At 38.4% G+C, this 16808-nt stretch overlaps 1 protein-coding gene across 1 annotated transcript in view; it reads right to left on the minus strand.

Annotated features, from left to right (window-relative positions):
- WNK2 (WNK lysine deficient protein kinase 2) overlaps positions 1-16808 on the minus strand; it is a 110741-nt gene that overhangs the window by 40623 nt on the left and 53310 nt on the right. Inside the window, exons 6-11 of the mRNA XM_068694091.1 lie at positions 14149-14237; positions 13153-13372; positions 10098-10386; positions 6880-7076; positions 4055-4207; positions 617-805 (exon numbers count right to left, since the gene is read on the minus strand). Coding sequence (XP_068550192.1) covers positions 617-805; positions 4055-4207; positions 6880-7076; positions 10098-10386; positions 13153-13372; positions 14149-14237 — 1137 coding nt within the window. The remainder of the gene's footprint in view (positions 1-616; positions 806-4054; positions 4208-6879; positions 7077-10097; positions 10387-13152; positions 13373-14148; positions 14238-16808) is intronic.

Raw genomic sequence — 16808 nt, forward strand, 5'->3', positions numbered from 1 at the left:
ATATAAAAGTCTTATCTTTAAAAAGGTTGGTTGCATCCCAGGCAGCACAGGAAATTCTGTAAAAGGGTTTTTTAAAATCAAAACCTCCCAGTGACACAGCAGACCATGATAACTGCACTGTTATCATCGAAGCAGCTTGCTTCTTCCCTTTTGGGTAAGCTGCTTCACATCACAAAGGCTGTCACTAGCAAACACAACAGCTCCAACAAACCGTTCCAGGCCACAGAAAGGGTCCATCCCTGCTACTGAACACGGAAGCAGGTCTGAGAGCTGGGAGAGGTTTAGGGAAAGTGGTGAAGTCAAGAGCTCAAACACAAAAAACGGGCAATTTCTCATGCTCTAAGGCCTGGGATGGGAAGAGAGTACACCACAGGGGAAGGTGCAAATAAAAAATAAAAATAAACTAATGGGATTATCCAGGCATGACACAGGATTTTTCACAAAGTATATTTTTGATTCTCCAAACAAAAACAAATAGTAAGGAAAAGGTGTATTCTTATGGACTAAACAGGCATGCATTCAAAATAGCCATACAAAAACTGCAAATCATATTAATTATTAGCTGGAAAGCTTCACTCAAATGGATGTATTTGTACGCAGTTTTCAAAGGTATTACCTGGGAAGGGGCAACGGGTGGAAGCTGTGGCACAGTTGAAATCTGAAGGGGTTTTAGTGGTGTACTGCTAGCTGCCACCTGAGAGGTCTGAGGTTGATACTGGGGCAATAGATGGGTTGCAGGCTGGATTGGACAGACTGGCTGACTGGCAAGCACCTGCTGCAGAGGAGTTTGCTGTGATATGGGTTGCTGCCAGGAAAGAAAAAAAAACAAAAATGGGTTATAGCATGTATATTATGAAAGAATCAGTTCACTGGACACAGCCGCAGCTTTCTCTCAACATGTTTAAATGCAAGATACATTACCTGAAAAGACAAGTTCTAACTGTCTTGGAAAGGTTATTTGCAATGACTCAGTCGCTAAATCCCAGAGATCATTCTAGTTGGCCCAGTAAAATCCCCACCTACTGAGTTCAAAGATTCCTACTACACAGATTATACCCAGCTAATCTTGGCACTTAAAAGCCAACTGCGTAATGCAGCAGGCATTGAAATATACAACATATTATCTGGGATGTGAATAAAACAATAATTACAGTGAAGCACTTGTTAGTGTTAGGTCAGAGGTTGGACTCGTTAATTTTGAGATCTTTTCCAACCTAGGTGATTCTGTGATAGTAGAAGTTCTAGCTGGATCCCAGGTATTTGTGAAGTGCTGGAGTAACAGTGGGCCTGCCAAAGAAGCAGTTTTATCATTTCATGGGAATGGTGTTCCACTGGCCTGGCCAAATTCTATACAGCAGAGCAGAAATAAAAAGCTGCATTAAAGCTGAAAATAACCAGTAAGTTTCATGTTTTTCATGGTACTGATATCTCCCTCTTCAATACAATTAATTAATGCTGAAAGTACTTAAAAAAAAAATCTTCTGTTTCAGAAGTATGGCACTGAGGCACCAAGCTGGCTCTGGCCTGACCTACTTGGGACCACAGGACTAATTGATTAGCCCAGGCTCTGCAGCACATAAAACCTTATACCATGCTTGATGTTCAAAAGGTGACTTTCAAACGAATAGCCAAACAGCACAATCTTTCATCTTTGCCACTTCTACCATAAACCTGTATTATAAAATTTTGCTCTATACTTTTTCAGTAGAGAGATTCTTCAACCAGAATTTTTAGGTATATTAACACAATAAAACTGTATGATGTGCATCAAGGAAGCCAGCTGCCACCCCCCTTTGAACTGCTAAAATTCCACTGCAGATGGTAAGTTTCCAATACAAGGATCAGTGAACCAAGGAACATTTGGCTACTGGTGCCTATTGTTTGGGGCTGAATGCACTGAATGCCACAACCAGTGTAAGACACACTAGAAGGCACTGTATAGGTGTCAAATAACTGCACAACATCAGTTCATCTCCCGCAACATTTACTCTCGGCTGAGTATTTGTCCTGCCACATTAAAGAAAAAACAAAGAACTGTCTCTGTGTTGCAGTTCCTGCCATTCCAGGTTTGGAAGAGCAGGGGCATTTAGCCAGGTGAAATCCCAAACTCCGGGGAGTGGCAGTGCAGGTGCAAACACATGGCATGGCCAGAGCTGTCCTGACACTGGCAATGAGCAAGGAGGAGACAGCTGAGATGGAGCCCAGATGAGGCACTGAGCCTTGGTGGGGAGCACAAGTAGCTCCCACAGCACGGGCTCTGCTCCCCAGACCACTCAGCTCTGCAGCACGGACCCTCCTTCCAGGAGCAGAACAATGCCTGAGCCGAGCTCAGGAGCAGAACAGCGCCTGTGCATGGTGCTGCACTTGGGCTGATAAACCTGGCCAGCACACAAAGCCAGCTCAGGTACCTCGGCATCTGTGCTGGGTTAATCTGCAGCTCAGACAGGCGGCCAACAGATAACTGGGAATTGGGCACACTGACACCGGCTGTTCGACCTACCTTCCACGCGAGAGGACACTTAAAAGCAGAAAAACTGCTCAAATGGAGCTAAGGTAGCTAACTAAGGCCTCCATTTTCAATTCTACTTGTATTTCACAAAGTGCTTGTGAAGCGGATCAAGCACAGGGAGTGCAAAAAATCCAAATGAACTGCGCTAATTTTGCCTCATTATAGCCTTAACATAAGTGAACAGACACACAAACTGAAAAGAAAAAAAAATTGAGGAGATGCTATATTGATCCCATGTCTGAGTCAGTGTAATTCATAAAAGATCGATATATTTCATTCTTTTAAACAGACAAGTTTTAGCACCCTGATTTCCCATCCATTTGCTGACATGCCCTACCATCTGTTTACAAAAAGATTGCAGTTTTCCACTGCTCAGTGTCATGCACGAAGACACATTATCTAGTGCTCTACTGGATTTGGCCTTAAGGAATATGTTCTGTGCTGACTGTAAAACCAGTTACCATTCCTATAACTTATCACTGTCTTCAAAGTAGGTCTTCCTAAAGGCAACCAACTAAGAGTGACACAAACATTTAAGAATTCCTGTGTGAACGCCTAAACCAACAAGCGTTACACTGTCACTGTAAAGCTCCAGAGGCCACTACAGAGATCTCCGCAATGGGAGAGGTCTTAAATTTGCTTGAGAAAAAACAAAACTTTAGGCTGAAAGAACCATATCATCCCTGCCCGTTAGAATAAAAAGAAAAAAAATCTAATACATCATAAAATTTCACGTAAGCATGTGTTTTTCAAAGAGACCAAATCACGTTGTTCCCATACTGATGCTTTCAGAAGAGTAGGGCATATTAAAAAAATAATAACGTAACACTGATAAATACTGATAACTGGAAAGGTATGAAGAGATTTGTTATGGGTCAGACACAAAGTATGCAGGCATTTCTCAGCCTTGTCAACAGTTTCTTCCCAAGGAAGCCAATATTTTGGTAGGATCACAAAAATGAGCCACAAATTAACACATTATATAGATCTGTGGCTACACCTCTTTCAAGCTGATACCACCTGTGTACAAGGAAGCAATTGTAGCCTTCACGGATGTCCATGCTTGAAAGAGGTGTTCTGTAAACACTATAGCAACAGAACTTGTTGGGGAATTTGATAACCCAAAATGCACAGAATTACTATTTGGAGACAGATTCCTCTTTTCGAAGATAAAGGGATCTGCTGGATGTTTATAATGAGCTACATTTAACATGCATGCACAACAGTGTCACTGAGTGTTTGAAGACAACTGACACCAGCACTAGGCTTGCTTTCTAACCTTTTAAAAATACTTTGAGCTAGAGGTGCCAAATTATAGTGAAATTAATACAAATTCTATTTCAAGGTATTGAACACTGATTGTGCTCAAACCCATTACTCTTCTGTGTATTAAACTCAAAGCCCATCCCTGACCTTATCTGAGGCTCTAAAGTGATGGTTTAATAGTTTCAAGTAACTTGAACTTATCATAGGTGTCAGCTTGAGCAGAGCATGGCTAAGGACTGGGGTGAGAAAGGCGCTGTGGGACAGCAGTCAGCCTCTCACCTGCTGGCTGGCAAGCACCGGCTGCGACTGCCCCAGCTGCAAGGAAGCGACGGTGGTCGGCTGCACCACGGGGAACGTCATAGCTGGCTCCTGGTAGTGCTGGGGTCTCTGGGGCACGACCGCAGGTGGAGCCTGAACCACAGGCAGGGCAGGCTGCAAGCAAGGAGAGCACAGAATTAGGGAAAAGAATAGCCCTGATGCTAAAAGTCTCTGCAACTGTTAGGGATACACACTCCAGCAAATAGTCTACTCAATACTTGGTTCAAAACGGAGGAAAAAGACATAATGTGAAGGTGTTATGCAAGGAATGCAAAGTTTGTTAATCTAAAAACATGGAAAAAAGCTGTCATTCCGAAGGCCAATGAGACAACCACACTGCATTGCATTTCGTTATGGAAGCAAGCATGCAAGCTAGTAAAACCACTGACAGTACATTCACGGTGATGGAGAACATAACAACAAGCCACTAAGTAGGTACAACAATATCTGCACAAAGACACTTATACTTTCATAAAGAATCTTGATCTTTGAAATAAACAGGTAATTTACTTGACATTGAGGCCAAGAAAATGAATAGAGAAGTGAAAAAAATAAAACAACCGGTGAAAGTAAAAACAACAACAACAAAAAAGAAACACAGATAAGGCTTGTAACAACAGCAGTTCTCTAAAACTTCAGCTCTAAGTAGGTAAATATGTTGAAAATAAACAGTATGTCAGACTGATATTTAAAAGCCTAAAACAAAAAACCAACTACAGCTCCAGCTATGTGCCGATATGTTATCTTGGTAAATAATCTCCCAGAAAAATACACTGATACTTATTCTTTCTTGGAAAATGGAAGATTTTGAGTCAGACGTGAAATTCCCAAGAAACACAGACAAACTCTGGAACATTTTATCTATGATACTGCAGAAAGAAAAATAAATATGGAAAACTCACCAAAAACCAAAGAGCTATTTTACTTATGAATAAAGTTATTATCCTTTCAAAACCTTAATCAAGAAGAAGTAATGCATTTAGGTTCAAATTAGAGATATATCAATGGAAAGAATGAGTCTGCTCTACAACAGCAGTCTGCACAGCTCAATTTAATAAAAAAATATTTTAAAATGTGCCTTTTGTGTGCTACATTAAGTTAGTGCTTCATGCAAACAAGGAATGAGGAAGAATGCTTCCCTGCAGAAGTATGCACAGAGGAATGGTGGTTTCCACAGTGGAGGGAGCTGGCTACAGGTTTTTCCTTCAGGTAAATGGAGTCATGTTTCAGTGCATTCACAAAATACAGTTCACAATTTCTTGCAGGCATTTTGGAAAATACAAGGTAAAACCAGGGAAAGTGAAGCACTTTCAAAGTACGTTGGGTAAATCTGGATCAAGCAGGAAAACCACTGGTCCTGGATTTCATTTTTCTTCTGTTATATCAAATAGCACGAAACAAAAAATTAACCTACCACATCATTACTGTCATTTTTACTAGGCAGGCTGCTTCCACTGCTCCGGGTAGCTGCAGTCACCCAATTGTTCTCTGCCAGTGGTGTTTTGCCAGAGCAAACTTCACAACAGGGCTGGAACAGTCCAGGCATGTTGACTTCTCCACAATCAGAGGATTCACAAGGCAGAGTACTTTCTGCAACTCTTGCAGATCTCACAGGAGAACTGGTCTTCTGGCTAATTATGTATTGTAAAGATTCATGTAACACAGGCAGGTCTAAACTCCTGCCACATGGCCTGCTTATTTGGGGAAGAGGTTGTGACACTGAGCTGTCTGGAAGTTGGCTGCACAGGGAGTGAGCACTTTCAGTAGGCATCAGAACTTTTGACACGTTTTGGTCTCTGCCAGGCTGAAATAAGTAAGGTAGGCATGCCTGACAAGACTGCTTAATCAAGACTACCTCAGCAAGGTTTACTGAGAACCCCAAAGCCATTGGTGGTGATGTGCCTGCTTCCCCTTCTCTAGTCTGCAGGGCTGCGTTCCTCTCTCTGAATTCTTGGGGAAGGGACATCATGTCTGGAGACAACCCCACGACCGAATCACTGTGGCAACGAGAAGCACACGGAGCATTGCCTGTCACATGTGCAGGCTGCGACAGGAACATGGTGTTGTTGCAGTTTCTGAAGGACATACCACACTTATGGCGTGCCTCTCACTGGAATCACCCCACGATTTATGTTCACTCACATGTGTTTATTCTTGCACCAGTAGTTCCATTAGCTGCTTTTGGTCAAGGTCATTACAGTATGAAAGTGGGAACAAGTGTGAATGTCTGACTGGGCTTCCAGTCCTTGATTTTGGAGCCTCAATAATGGAAGTACTTCGCCATCTGTGTGATGTTAAATCCAAACCCAGAGCCAGAATGGCAGTGAATGGATGTTTGACCCTCGTCACAATGGGGAGAAACATCATACTAAAGAAGCTCTTGAACAAGTGAAGAAAAAATGCATGGCTATATTGACAGTAAACAAAACCAAACAAAACAATTCTCAAATCTAGTCATGACTTTAAAACTAGTATTTCCAAAGCTGTTACTACAGCTCAGTGAAAACAGATTGATGATGCTTTTTAACTGAAAAAAAAAATAAAAAATAACAGCTGCCAGTGAAGCATGTCTTAAGAATGGTGAAATGAACGGCAAGTACGTGATCTACTTAATGCGTGGTTTAGATCAAGTAAAAACACAGACTAAGCAAGTCGCCATTGGTAGAAACAAGCAAGGAATATATGAAGCAAGCCCTGGAATTCATTCCTACTGACGGCAGAGTATAAATTGAGTCCTTAAATATAATCTGTGCTAACAGAACAGTTTTGAAAAGCTTTAGACTTACCCCTGAGGGCTGCTGGTAGTGCCCCAGCTGCTGAAGGCTATGGGGCAAGGCCTGGCTCTCACTTAGCGGAGGGCTATACACCCGTTGAATAGCAGGAGGTACTGAATCGGGCAGAGATGAGTAGATGACGCTTTGCTGGCTGCTCTGGGAATCTGAATAAACAGTGGACCCCTGACCACTGTCAAATGTGCTGTCAGCTGAAAGAAGAATATTTTTTGTATTACAGGCTCAGCAACTCCAAGTGTTCACATAATGATTGCAGAGCAAGGTCAACATTGGTTTATGTAATTTGCACTTTACTAACCTAGCCCTTTACATTATATAAATAAATTATACAACACAAATGTTATTTTCTACAAAAGGCACACACTGCTGCTTCTAAGCCAAAAATCCCCATGGATTTCCGTCTACAACAATACTTTAGGCACATCGATATTTCCTTTAAAGGGCACAAGGTTGACATTAAGAATTGCAGATGTTTATGGATTTTGTACAATGAAAAGATAGGAAACCCCAATTGTAATGTTCATAGCAGGTCATGGAGTCTTGGAGTTAGTTCTTCTAGGAATGCAGTAATTTTAAATATCTTTGTGAATTAGTAGTATTGAAAAACCACAAAATTCTTCAAACTATATGCTTTGTATTAGTTAAATAATAACCAACTTGAGCAATACCTCAAGATGATGAATGGATAGCAAAATAATTCAATTGTATTAAGGGAAAACATACAATGAAGAAATCACAGAAAAACGTATTATGGATTTTTTGATTGATGTGTGTGACACAAAGTAAAGCAGCATCATTTAAGCAAGTCTGCAAAAAGAGGCCCTGCATCACAAAGCAGCAGATTTAGGGCTGCACTGGCTATAAACAGACTAAGTAGCAGTACAAGAACAGATCCTACAGGAATTACAAATGAAATGCATCCTAATTTTGTTATTTGTAAGTGGAAAGCTTTAAGCTACCTGTATTTAAATCAAAATCACGTAATGAAATACGAGAGCTACCTCAGTCCAGCTTTGTGGCAATCGAAGAGGACAATTCAGAGCTCTGTCAGTGTTTCGCATGCTAAATCCAACTAATCTGCAGAATTGCACAACTGTGGTATTGGGCAAGTGTAGTATCTTTTGTTGAACAAAAATAAATCTTATAAGTATGCAATTGAGTATTACTATTTTTAAGATGTCTTTTCATGGCTTTTGAAGCCACATCTATCCAGTTTCTCGTTTCTTTTTTTTTTTTCCTACTGCTTTTTCATTTGAGAAATGGCAAGAGACAACTAACACTGTAGCTATAAGTAACCAAAAGGCAAATGGATTGTAACATAAAATTTAAAACCCCACCCTGAAAGAGAACTGTTACCAGAAAGTTTATATCCTTTTTTCTCCAACACTTTGCATCTTCTATTTTTCCGTATTTTGAGTAGGTTTTTACTTATTTAGATTTTAAATAACAAATAGCTTTAATAGTGTCAGTGATAAAATTTCTCCTCAGTATTTATAAACTCATCTCCCTACTATTTTTTGCAAAATTAAACTCACCTCCCTATTTAGCTCATGTACAAAAAGTCAGCATGGCCCTACTATAAGAAGGCACAGATTTCTGCACCATACACACTTTCATTTTATTACAATTATTCAGGACATCAAAGGAACAAAACTGAATATGAGAGAAAATGTTGAAAGACATCCAATAGCAAATTGTTGAATAATATCAAATATTGATTAAGAGTTGAGGAGCAGGAAATAAACCAGGGGTGTCCTATTTTGCATCAAGTTCTGCCAACTCGTGACCAACAGAACCATGGGAGGCATGAGCAGTGTCATTGTACCATTGGAAACAAAGAATTATAATTAGTGTTTCTCAAATAAATTAGCATAAAATAAATACATGATCTAAGAAAATGAAGTGACAACAATTTAGCTTCAGAAAAAAAAAAAAAAAAGCTTTGTAAATACTGCAACATTCTTAGATTTATGCAAATATGGCATTCTCCTATCTTTTGAAGGTTTGTTTTCTTGTAGAGGTGTGCTTGGTTATTTTAGTATTCAGAGCAGACCTCTGTATAGCAATTTATACATTACCTGAATTAAAGTAGCAGCTGTCTCTTTGCTAAAGATAATGTGCCTTTAATTTAAATACGCTTGCATAAAAGTCCGGAACAGTAGAACAAAAATATCATGATAATAGCTTAGTAGAATAAGTACATCAGATTTTATCAGAAAAACTGGCTAGAAAAAAAATCTTACAAAATTTCCAAGCTAAAATTATCCAGCAAAATTGCCTTCAAGATGTTTAAAACTACAAATACATTAAGATTTTCATAGCAGAGCTCGACTTGCTAAAAAAGGGGACAGACACGGGATCAAGTTTTTTTAGCTAGCTAAAACCACTACTTCCTCACGCCTTGCCGTTTGCTGGAGATAAGTCTGATGCTCACAAGTAAAATGAAGAAACAACAAGCTCTGCAAGCAAGGCAAGGTAGTTCTTTTTCAGAGATAGACCACAATCAGTGTTTGAATTTAAAACAAGAGATGGAAATCCACTCGTCTTGAAATAGCCCAGTGATTAGTAATTATTTGTGAATCGACCACCATCTGAATGTAACGAGTTGGCAGATCTCTGGTTTGTGGTTGTCAGAGCCTGGAGGAATGGAAGCAACTACCTACTCCGGCCCCCACTGTCCCCCAGTGCAGATCCAACTACTTCCTTGCCTCAGATCCATGAGCTCAAAATGAAATAAATAGCCTGGAGGAACAGAGAAAGCACCTACATCATGACTTAAGAACCCACAAAATAACTGTCAGCCCACAAGGTGGGATGTTTCCAACAAGTGTGACCAAACCATAGTTATTTTCCACCAAAAAAAAAAAAAAAAAAAAGGAAATTTCAAAATGCAAGAAATTGCAGGAAATGCTTTTTTTTTCTCCATGTCTAGCAGTAGGTATCCTTGCTGTTCTATTTGCTGTTCTATTTACAAATATATTAGAATACATTTGTTTTTTTCGCATTTATTTCTACCGAAGAAGGAGCTATCTCCATATAATGTTTTTTTCTTGAAACTTCTTTTTCATTTCAAAAAGAGTTCAAGACACTTGTGGTCTCTGAGCTAATGTGCAAAAACAAGCCTAATGTTTCACTGCTGAGCTCACGTTACTCTTGATTTTTACTGTAGGACATTCATCATCCCGCACATACAAAGTTAACATGAGACTTACATGCAACAGATGTGACGCTGGTGGGCAGGTTTTGCTGAAAGGGGTGCTGGTCTGCCTCAGGCTCCTCCGACTCAGACAGGATATGGTGACCGGTGTGAGAAAGGTATGTGACTTGAACCTGTTGTGCCTGTGGGGTCTTCAGCTTCTCCAAGCATTCAGAATCTCGACGTTCCTCTGATTGTATTCTAGGCCAAATTCTCTCTCTTCTCCATAGTATTAATGCTACTCTGTCACGTATTGACTTTGCAACTATCTTGAGATCGTTTTCATGGAAAAATCCAGAGTCAATCTACAGAGGAGGAACAAACTTAGCAAGATCATGTGCACACAGAGGTGCACATACAAGTACACACATCTATTACTGGAATCTCTTTCTAACAGAAAATACCACTTTGAAAAAAAAAAAGTTACAATTTCATTCCTCACTAGAACAGGAATTCAAAGAGCTCGATGGTTTTAGGAATTAAACTTCTGTCCCTAATGCATTTTAAAACAGCAATATATAATTTCTAAGACCTGAACATAGATCTGTTTAATTGACCTGTTAATATACAATGATGAGAACAAGCTTAACACAGATGGGTATTTTTCTTTTTTCTTTTTCTCCAAAGATTAACAAAATAGTCAAAAGAAAAAAAAAAAAAAACTTTTGAAAAATGCCCTTTGAACTGCAGTAAATCTTATTACCATTAATCAGAATTTATTGCCCTAACCTTTCTAGCATACACAGTTCTCCCAACTGCTGTGCTTGATTTCACAGCAAGTCATAAAAGAAAACGTTAACAGAGTTTAGCCTCAAATTAACTTCTCTTAAAAGGTGAAGTCAGGGAGTATTGACTGACTTCTTATAAAAGCTTTTGCTTATCATTGAGTCAAATACAGACTGTTCACATCTGACTGAAAAGGGGAGCAAAATTTCTCAGAATTCATTCGCTCATCAAAGCGGAAAATTTGTCTTTTGCTCTTTGTTTGCATTAATCTCCTTGTCATACTCCTACAAATAAGAGCACAAATGTTAGATCAATAGCGAGCTGCCAGAGAATTGTATGTTCAGATCTGCATCTTCTGAAAGATGCATATTCTACAGATTTGGAAGCATTTATCTACCGGGAGGAAATTTAGACGTTGTCCTTCTTTACTCTTGCCCAAACACAACACAGTTTTACAGCTTGGATTTTTTGATGTCTCAAATCAAGTAGTTACAAAGGAGCTTAAAATACAGCTGCAAATGGATGTGGGTATTTTCCAGTGCCAATGCCCTCAGACCTTACTGACATTCCTGAACTGCTGATCCAGCAAACGCTAACAACGGGAGCGAGTTACTATAGAGATGAACCACACAGGTCCAGGGAACCTTGTATGGTATTAACTGAGGTTGCCAGCAGATTCTTCTTTGCAAAGCTTAATGGGAAGGCACTAAAAACCTGGTATATTAGCAAGTTTCTAAACAATTCTTATGCCTACATCTCTACTCAGAGAACGGTTAACATTTAATGAAGACATGCCATTTTACCGTACAACTGGCTTTGAAACAGGTTGCAAACCCAGCAGAGCATTTCAAGTTCTTTTTGCCCACACCGTTTGGATAGTTTAGAATGCCTGACAACTGAAAACCTCATCAATAATGATAAACAATTTCCTGTACTCAAAAGATCTCCTGCATTATTTTCTTCCACAGCATATAAATCAACACAAACTGATGAAAACACATGGCTGTGGTGTTTCATAAGTCATTAGGACTAGAAAAAGACATTTAGGAATGATTGTCCACCCAACAAACTCAAGTTTGTAAGTATTTCACATGCACTCGGGTAATTGTTAATGTAATTGTAAAATACAAGCTTTAAATTCGGGAAAGGGGACTTTTGATACTACAGCATCACAGTAGTTTGGGAGTGATCTTCAAAATATACTTTATACGAGAGGTACTTCCTGCTTAAAAATAAATATCACAACTATTAGCCTGGTACACTACAGAACTTCAAATCTCCAAATGCTTCCATAAATATTTAAATATAAAGGTAAGATATAAGAGTAATTAACTGGACTAGAGCAACTTCAAAATTAAGTTCTGTAACAATAAACTACTGGAAAAATATTGGATCTATTGCAAACTAGTGACAAGATGACAGAGGAGCCTGATTTCCTCTCATTGATTTTTGGATACATGGTGGTAAGTCCAAGCATAGTAAGGTAATATTACCAAAATGACTGCCTCCTAGGCAGAACAGGAATGGTGATGACAACATCATTAAACAGGATCCCTTGAGATTTAGGGTATAATAATAGGAACATATTTGCATGCACAAGAACATTCAGACCCTTGACTAAGGGCTTACTGGTTCTGTTTCCACAACTTTAGAAACAACGGCAGTAAAGACATCTTTAAAATATGAATTCAATGATTATGCATTGAAACTTGAACACAAGAAATAGTTGTTTTTTTTTAACAACACAAGTCATGAAGATACAATTAAACTTTTTGTTAAAAAATATCCAAAGTATACTCCTAACTCTTTGCAGTTGGCTTGAATCGAGCTTCCTATTTATGTTTAGTGATAGAGTGACTGAGCAGACTTCCTCCTCATCTATATTCCTCCTAAGTAACACTGATTGAAAAAACAAAGTGTTTTGAAAAATTCTGTGCAGAATATTTTTGATTGATCTTTTGAACTCTTCTAATTTATTTCAAGCTGCTGTCTGAAATTAATCAGGTTCCAAACAAATTTGAAGACGTGCAACAGCTAACAGAAATTAGCAGAAGACTTTTCAAAATTCAGGAACAGAAGATACCTCCTTGGTCCCTAAGTGACTTGTTATTTTGAAATGCCATTTCATGTATCTGATTCCATATTCAGTAAACATCTTTTTCAGTTATTAGTTCTTCCCCATTTACCCTTTCTTCTAGCATTCACTCTAAAGAAGCAATGCAAACTGCTTAAACAATATCTAGAATGGTTTAAATGGAAGTTACTTTACCAGACTTGCTCCTGCTGTCGTTTGAGATTTATGCACTAATTACATATATATTTTTGTCAGGAGAAGTTTATTTTACCATTTCTTGTGCAACATCATCAGGAGTTTCCTTCTCCAGATCAAAAGTAAACTCAATGGCTCCATTATCTTTGGGTTTTCCTTTCAGTTTCTTAGGATCTTCTACCCAGAGTCTTAAGGCAATAGAGGATTTCCTACCATGGTCTTCTTCTGCAAGTTCCACTCTTACCCCAGTATCTTCAGCAAAAAAGGCATGGCTTAATAAATCTTTAATTTCATATCTGCAATGGACATAAAGAATATTTGAATACTTCAAGTATTAAGCACTTTCAAAGAACTTCGTGACAATAAATTTGTATTAGAGGCAAAAACATTTACAGTCTTTCGGTGCTTATCCAAAACAACTCGTGTTACTAGCATAAAGAGGTAGTATTTCTGGTGTTACTGAGGATTGCTGAAAAAATGGCATTGCCTATTTCACAAAGCTTCAGCAATATTCATACACCATAAACATACTCAGAAATGGAGATTATAGTTCAACTTTCCTCAAGTATCTAATCTTAGTGAGTTCTAAAATGAGGTTCTCTCTAGATAATCACCTAAGGTTCCTAGGACCTGTATTTCTTAAAGTTAAGACATATATAGAGGCCAGTATAAGAAGATTAGGTTTTTAAAACCTAAGATGGAAACAGGTCACAATTTATCCTCATATACAGATGAATCTAAAGGGATGTTGTCAATCCTCTACCACATTAGTCAGAACGAACCTGCACCATGCTTGATGCTCCAGTCAGAACCTCCTGACTGAGATCCTATGGTTAGCTATGCCACTCATCCACAATTATGCTTTTTGACATTACACTTTAAAAGTCAGAGAGACACAGCAATGAAGTTTATTCTGTTATTCTGACAGCAAAGTAGGCAATCATTTATATTTTTATTTGCGTTCCATATTTTTCCTGCACAGAGGAGACCCAGAGGCTAGAACAGAAATCCACAGTCTCAAAACTTCTGCATATACATTATTTAATACAAAACTTGCTTATTTGAAACAAACCTTTCTTCCTTATTTTTGCAAATGCACTCCCCAATTATCTCCTTAATTTCAGGATCAGTAACTTTCTCAAAGCTTGCTGGCTTTATACCCTAAAAGGATAGGAAAAAAACAAGTTAGTCTGAAAAAGAATGACATTTTAGCTCTTCAGTGAGGATGTTTTTATTACATTGTGCAGTCAATTCAACTCTTGGAATAACTAATAAAGTTGATTGTCTAAATTTAAAACTAAAATGAAGATTTAGAGCTATATTTCTAAGTACCGTTGCACTTCAGGCACATTAGTTTGTACATGAACTCAGTCATACACCATGCAAATCTCCTTTTTCTTTACTAACACTTGCAAACTTTTCTTTTGCATCCTGGGGATTCTGAAGTCCTTATTCAAGAAACAGCCTTAACTCTCAAAACACTAAAACAAATAAAAATATTTGCGTTTTTCTTCAGACAGCCATTTGCAGGTCAAATATACCTTTGACAACCCACTGACTATTCCAGATTCCTGTTTTCCACAAACCTTTTGCTTTTCTATGCCCCCAGTATTCTCAAGAGCTCCCCCTCCCCACTTCAAACCAACCCAAAGCCAAGTATGGCAGAGAAAGAATGTGCCCAACAGCTCTGTGTTGCTCTTGCATTTTCCCAAGCACATTGCTAGAATCTTATTGGGAATGAGTGAAAGGACAGGCGTAACCTGTAAATTGACATTAAGTTAACTTTTTTCCCCCAGAAATGCTGGTCAATTCTGTATGTGGAGCATCTAACCCATGAACATAGCCTTCCAAGGACAAAAGCCATCTGTTGACCACAGAAGAAAACTTACAGAAGCAGAATCTCATTCCCCATGTTCTGGCTCTACACAGATGCAACAGGAACAATTTGAATTTCTTTCAGGTTAGGAAGGGTTGTTTTAAGAAGATGGAGTGGATTAGAATAAACAAACACACCTCTAGGGTAGTCAAAGTTCACCTCTCCCTACTCTCTAATATTTCAGGGTGAATATCTTAACATGATCCTCCTCAAGGTATAGAGACCCTTAATTAAAGGAAACAAAACAAAACAAACAAACAAACAAAAACCCATACACCTTACCAACATAAAGAGAGACTGTAGAAGAAGTAGCATGCAAGCACTCAAACTAAGTAACAGTTTATATCTCATATCTCTGTACATGTAATCAAAATGCACTATAACAATAATTACCAGGAAGATCTGGGCAGTTAGCAGACATGTCTAGCTGCCCAGACTGACAAGTTTTCCTTTTGTGAGGTTGCAGAGAGCAAAGAAGGGAAGTTCACTCTGGATTTGGCAAAAGCAGCCATTCCCGGTGAGGCCACCCCACCACGCTCCTTGTCAGCTGAGGCAGGAGGAACTGACACCCACCAGCGGTAACGCTGACTGACTTCCATTCAGTTCAGCACAAGGTTTCCTATGAATGCTTTTCATGTACATATTCAGCTATAGATGCCAGTGTTAATACAGGAAGCTTTCCCTTTTGTGATGTTCAGCTTAATTTAGAAACAAAAAGTCATCCTTGAAAAGATGCATATCCCTACTAGAACACGGTGTGTATGGACAAAAATTCAGAGACATGTATTTTTAAATAGGTTTTGCAGCTAGACGTTGTTATTTAAGGAAACTAATACTTAAAATAAAATCAATAAGCAGAACAAAAATAGGAAACATAATTTCCTTTATATTATAATAATAACAAAACAACAACAACAACAAAACAGAATCTGATTAAGCCCATAATCGAATGGGATTTAGCCATTTAACTCCAGTCAAACCCTTTTAAAAGTTTTGTTCTGAAAGAACAGTAGTAATAATCATACAGTGGCAGATAAGGATGCCTGAGGTTCTGAAAAGTGGACTTTTGGCTCACCTAACACTATCTTTGATTAAAAAGAACCACCCCTCACTGAATCTGGTCTTGAATAAATTTCATGGATGAAATTCAATGAGGGCCGGCATCTCCCGGAGAATTTCTGAGTATTCCAAATCACATCATACTTTTACCTTTTTAACAATATTCTGTCACCATTTAGGCCTTAGATTTGACTTTAAACTTGGACTTACTTATCTTAATTTCAAGACATAGAGGGAGTGATCGACCTAAGATTCAAAAGAGTAAAATATGTAATTTATAGGTTTTGAAAGAAAACCATGGAAAAGTCACACAAACTCTGGCTTAGGCAGAGAGCTACTGAGATCAAAAAACATTCAGAACAAAACAGAATAGTCCATACATGTGATGGGCTCACTGTGACCAACTAAAAATAATTATTCGAATAAGCAAAACTAAATTTTGCTTACAAAATGTAGGTTCAATTACTGTATATTAGTAAATTGTGTCAAAACAATAGGAAAAGTCTAGTTGACCAAAGCCCAGACTTGCCTAGAATAAGCAAAAGCACACCACAGTGTACGAAAATTGTTTCATAAAAGGGCTCCTGTACGTGATTGGAAATGAATGAAAACAAAGTACCAAAATACATTTTTAGCACTAATCTCTAAAATTCATTACTAAAGCCAATACAATCTTTTATTTTGAAAGAAGCACATTTCTAGCTCCCCTTAGGATGATAACCTTGGGAAAAAGTAAGTCAATGTAAAATGACTATGAAATCATCATCCTTGAACTGGTTTTCTTCCCTTGCATGTCA

This window comes from Anas acuta, chromosome 11 (genome assembly GCF_963932015.1).
Source record: "Anas acuta chromosome 11, bAnaAcu1.1, whole genome shotgun sequence".
NCBI classification, from domain to species: Eukaryota; Metazoa; Chordata; class Aves; order Anseriformes; family Anatidae; genus Anas; species Anas acuta.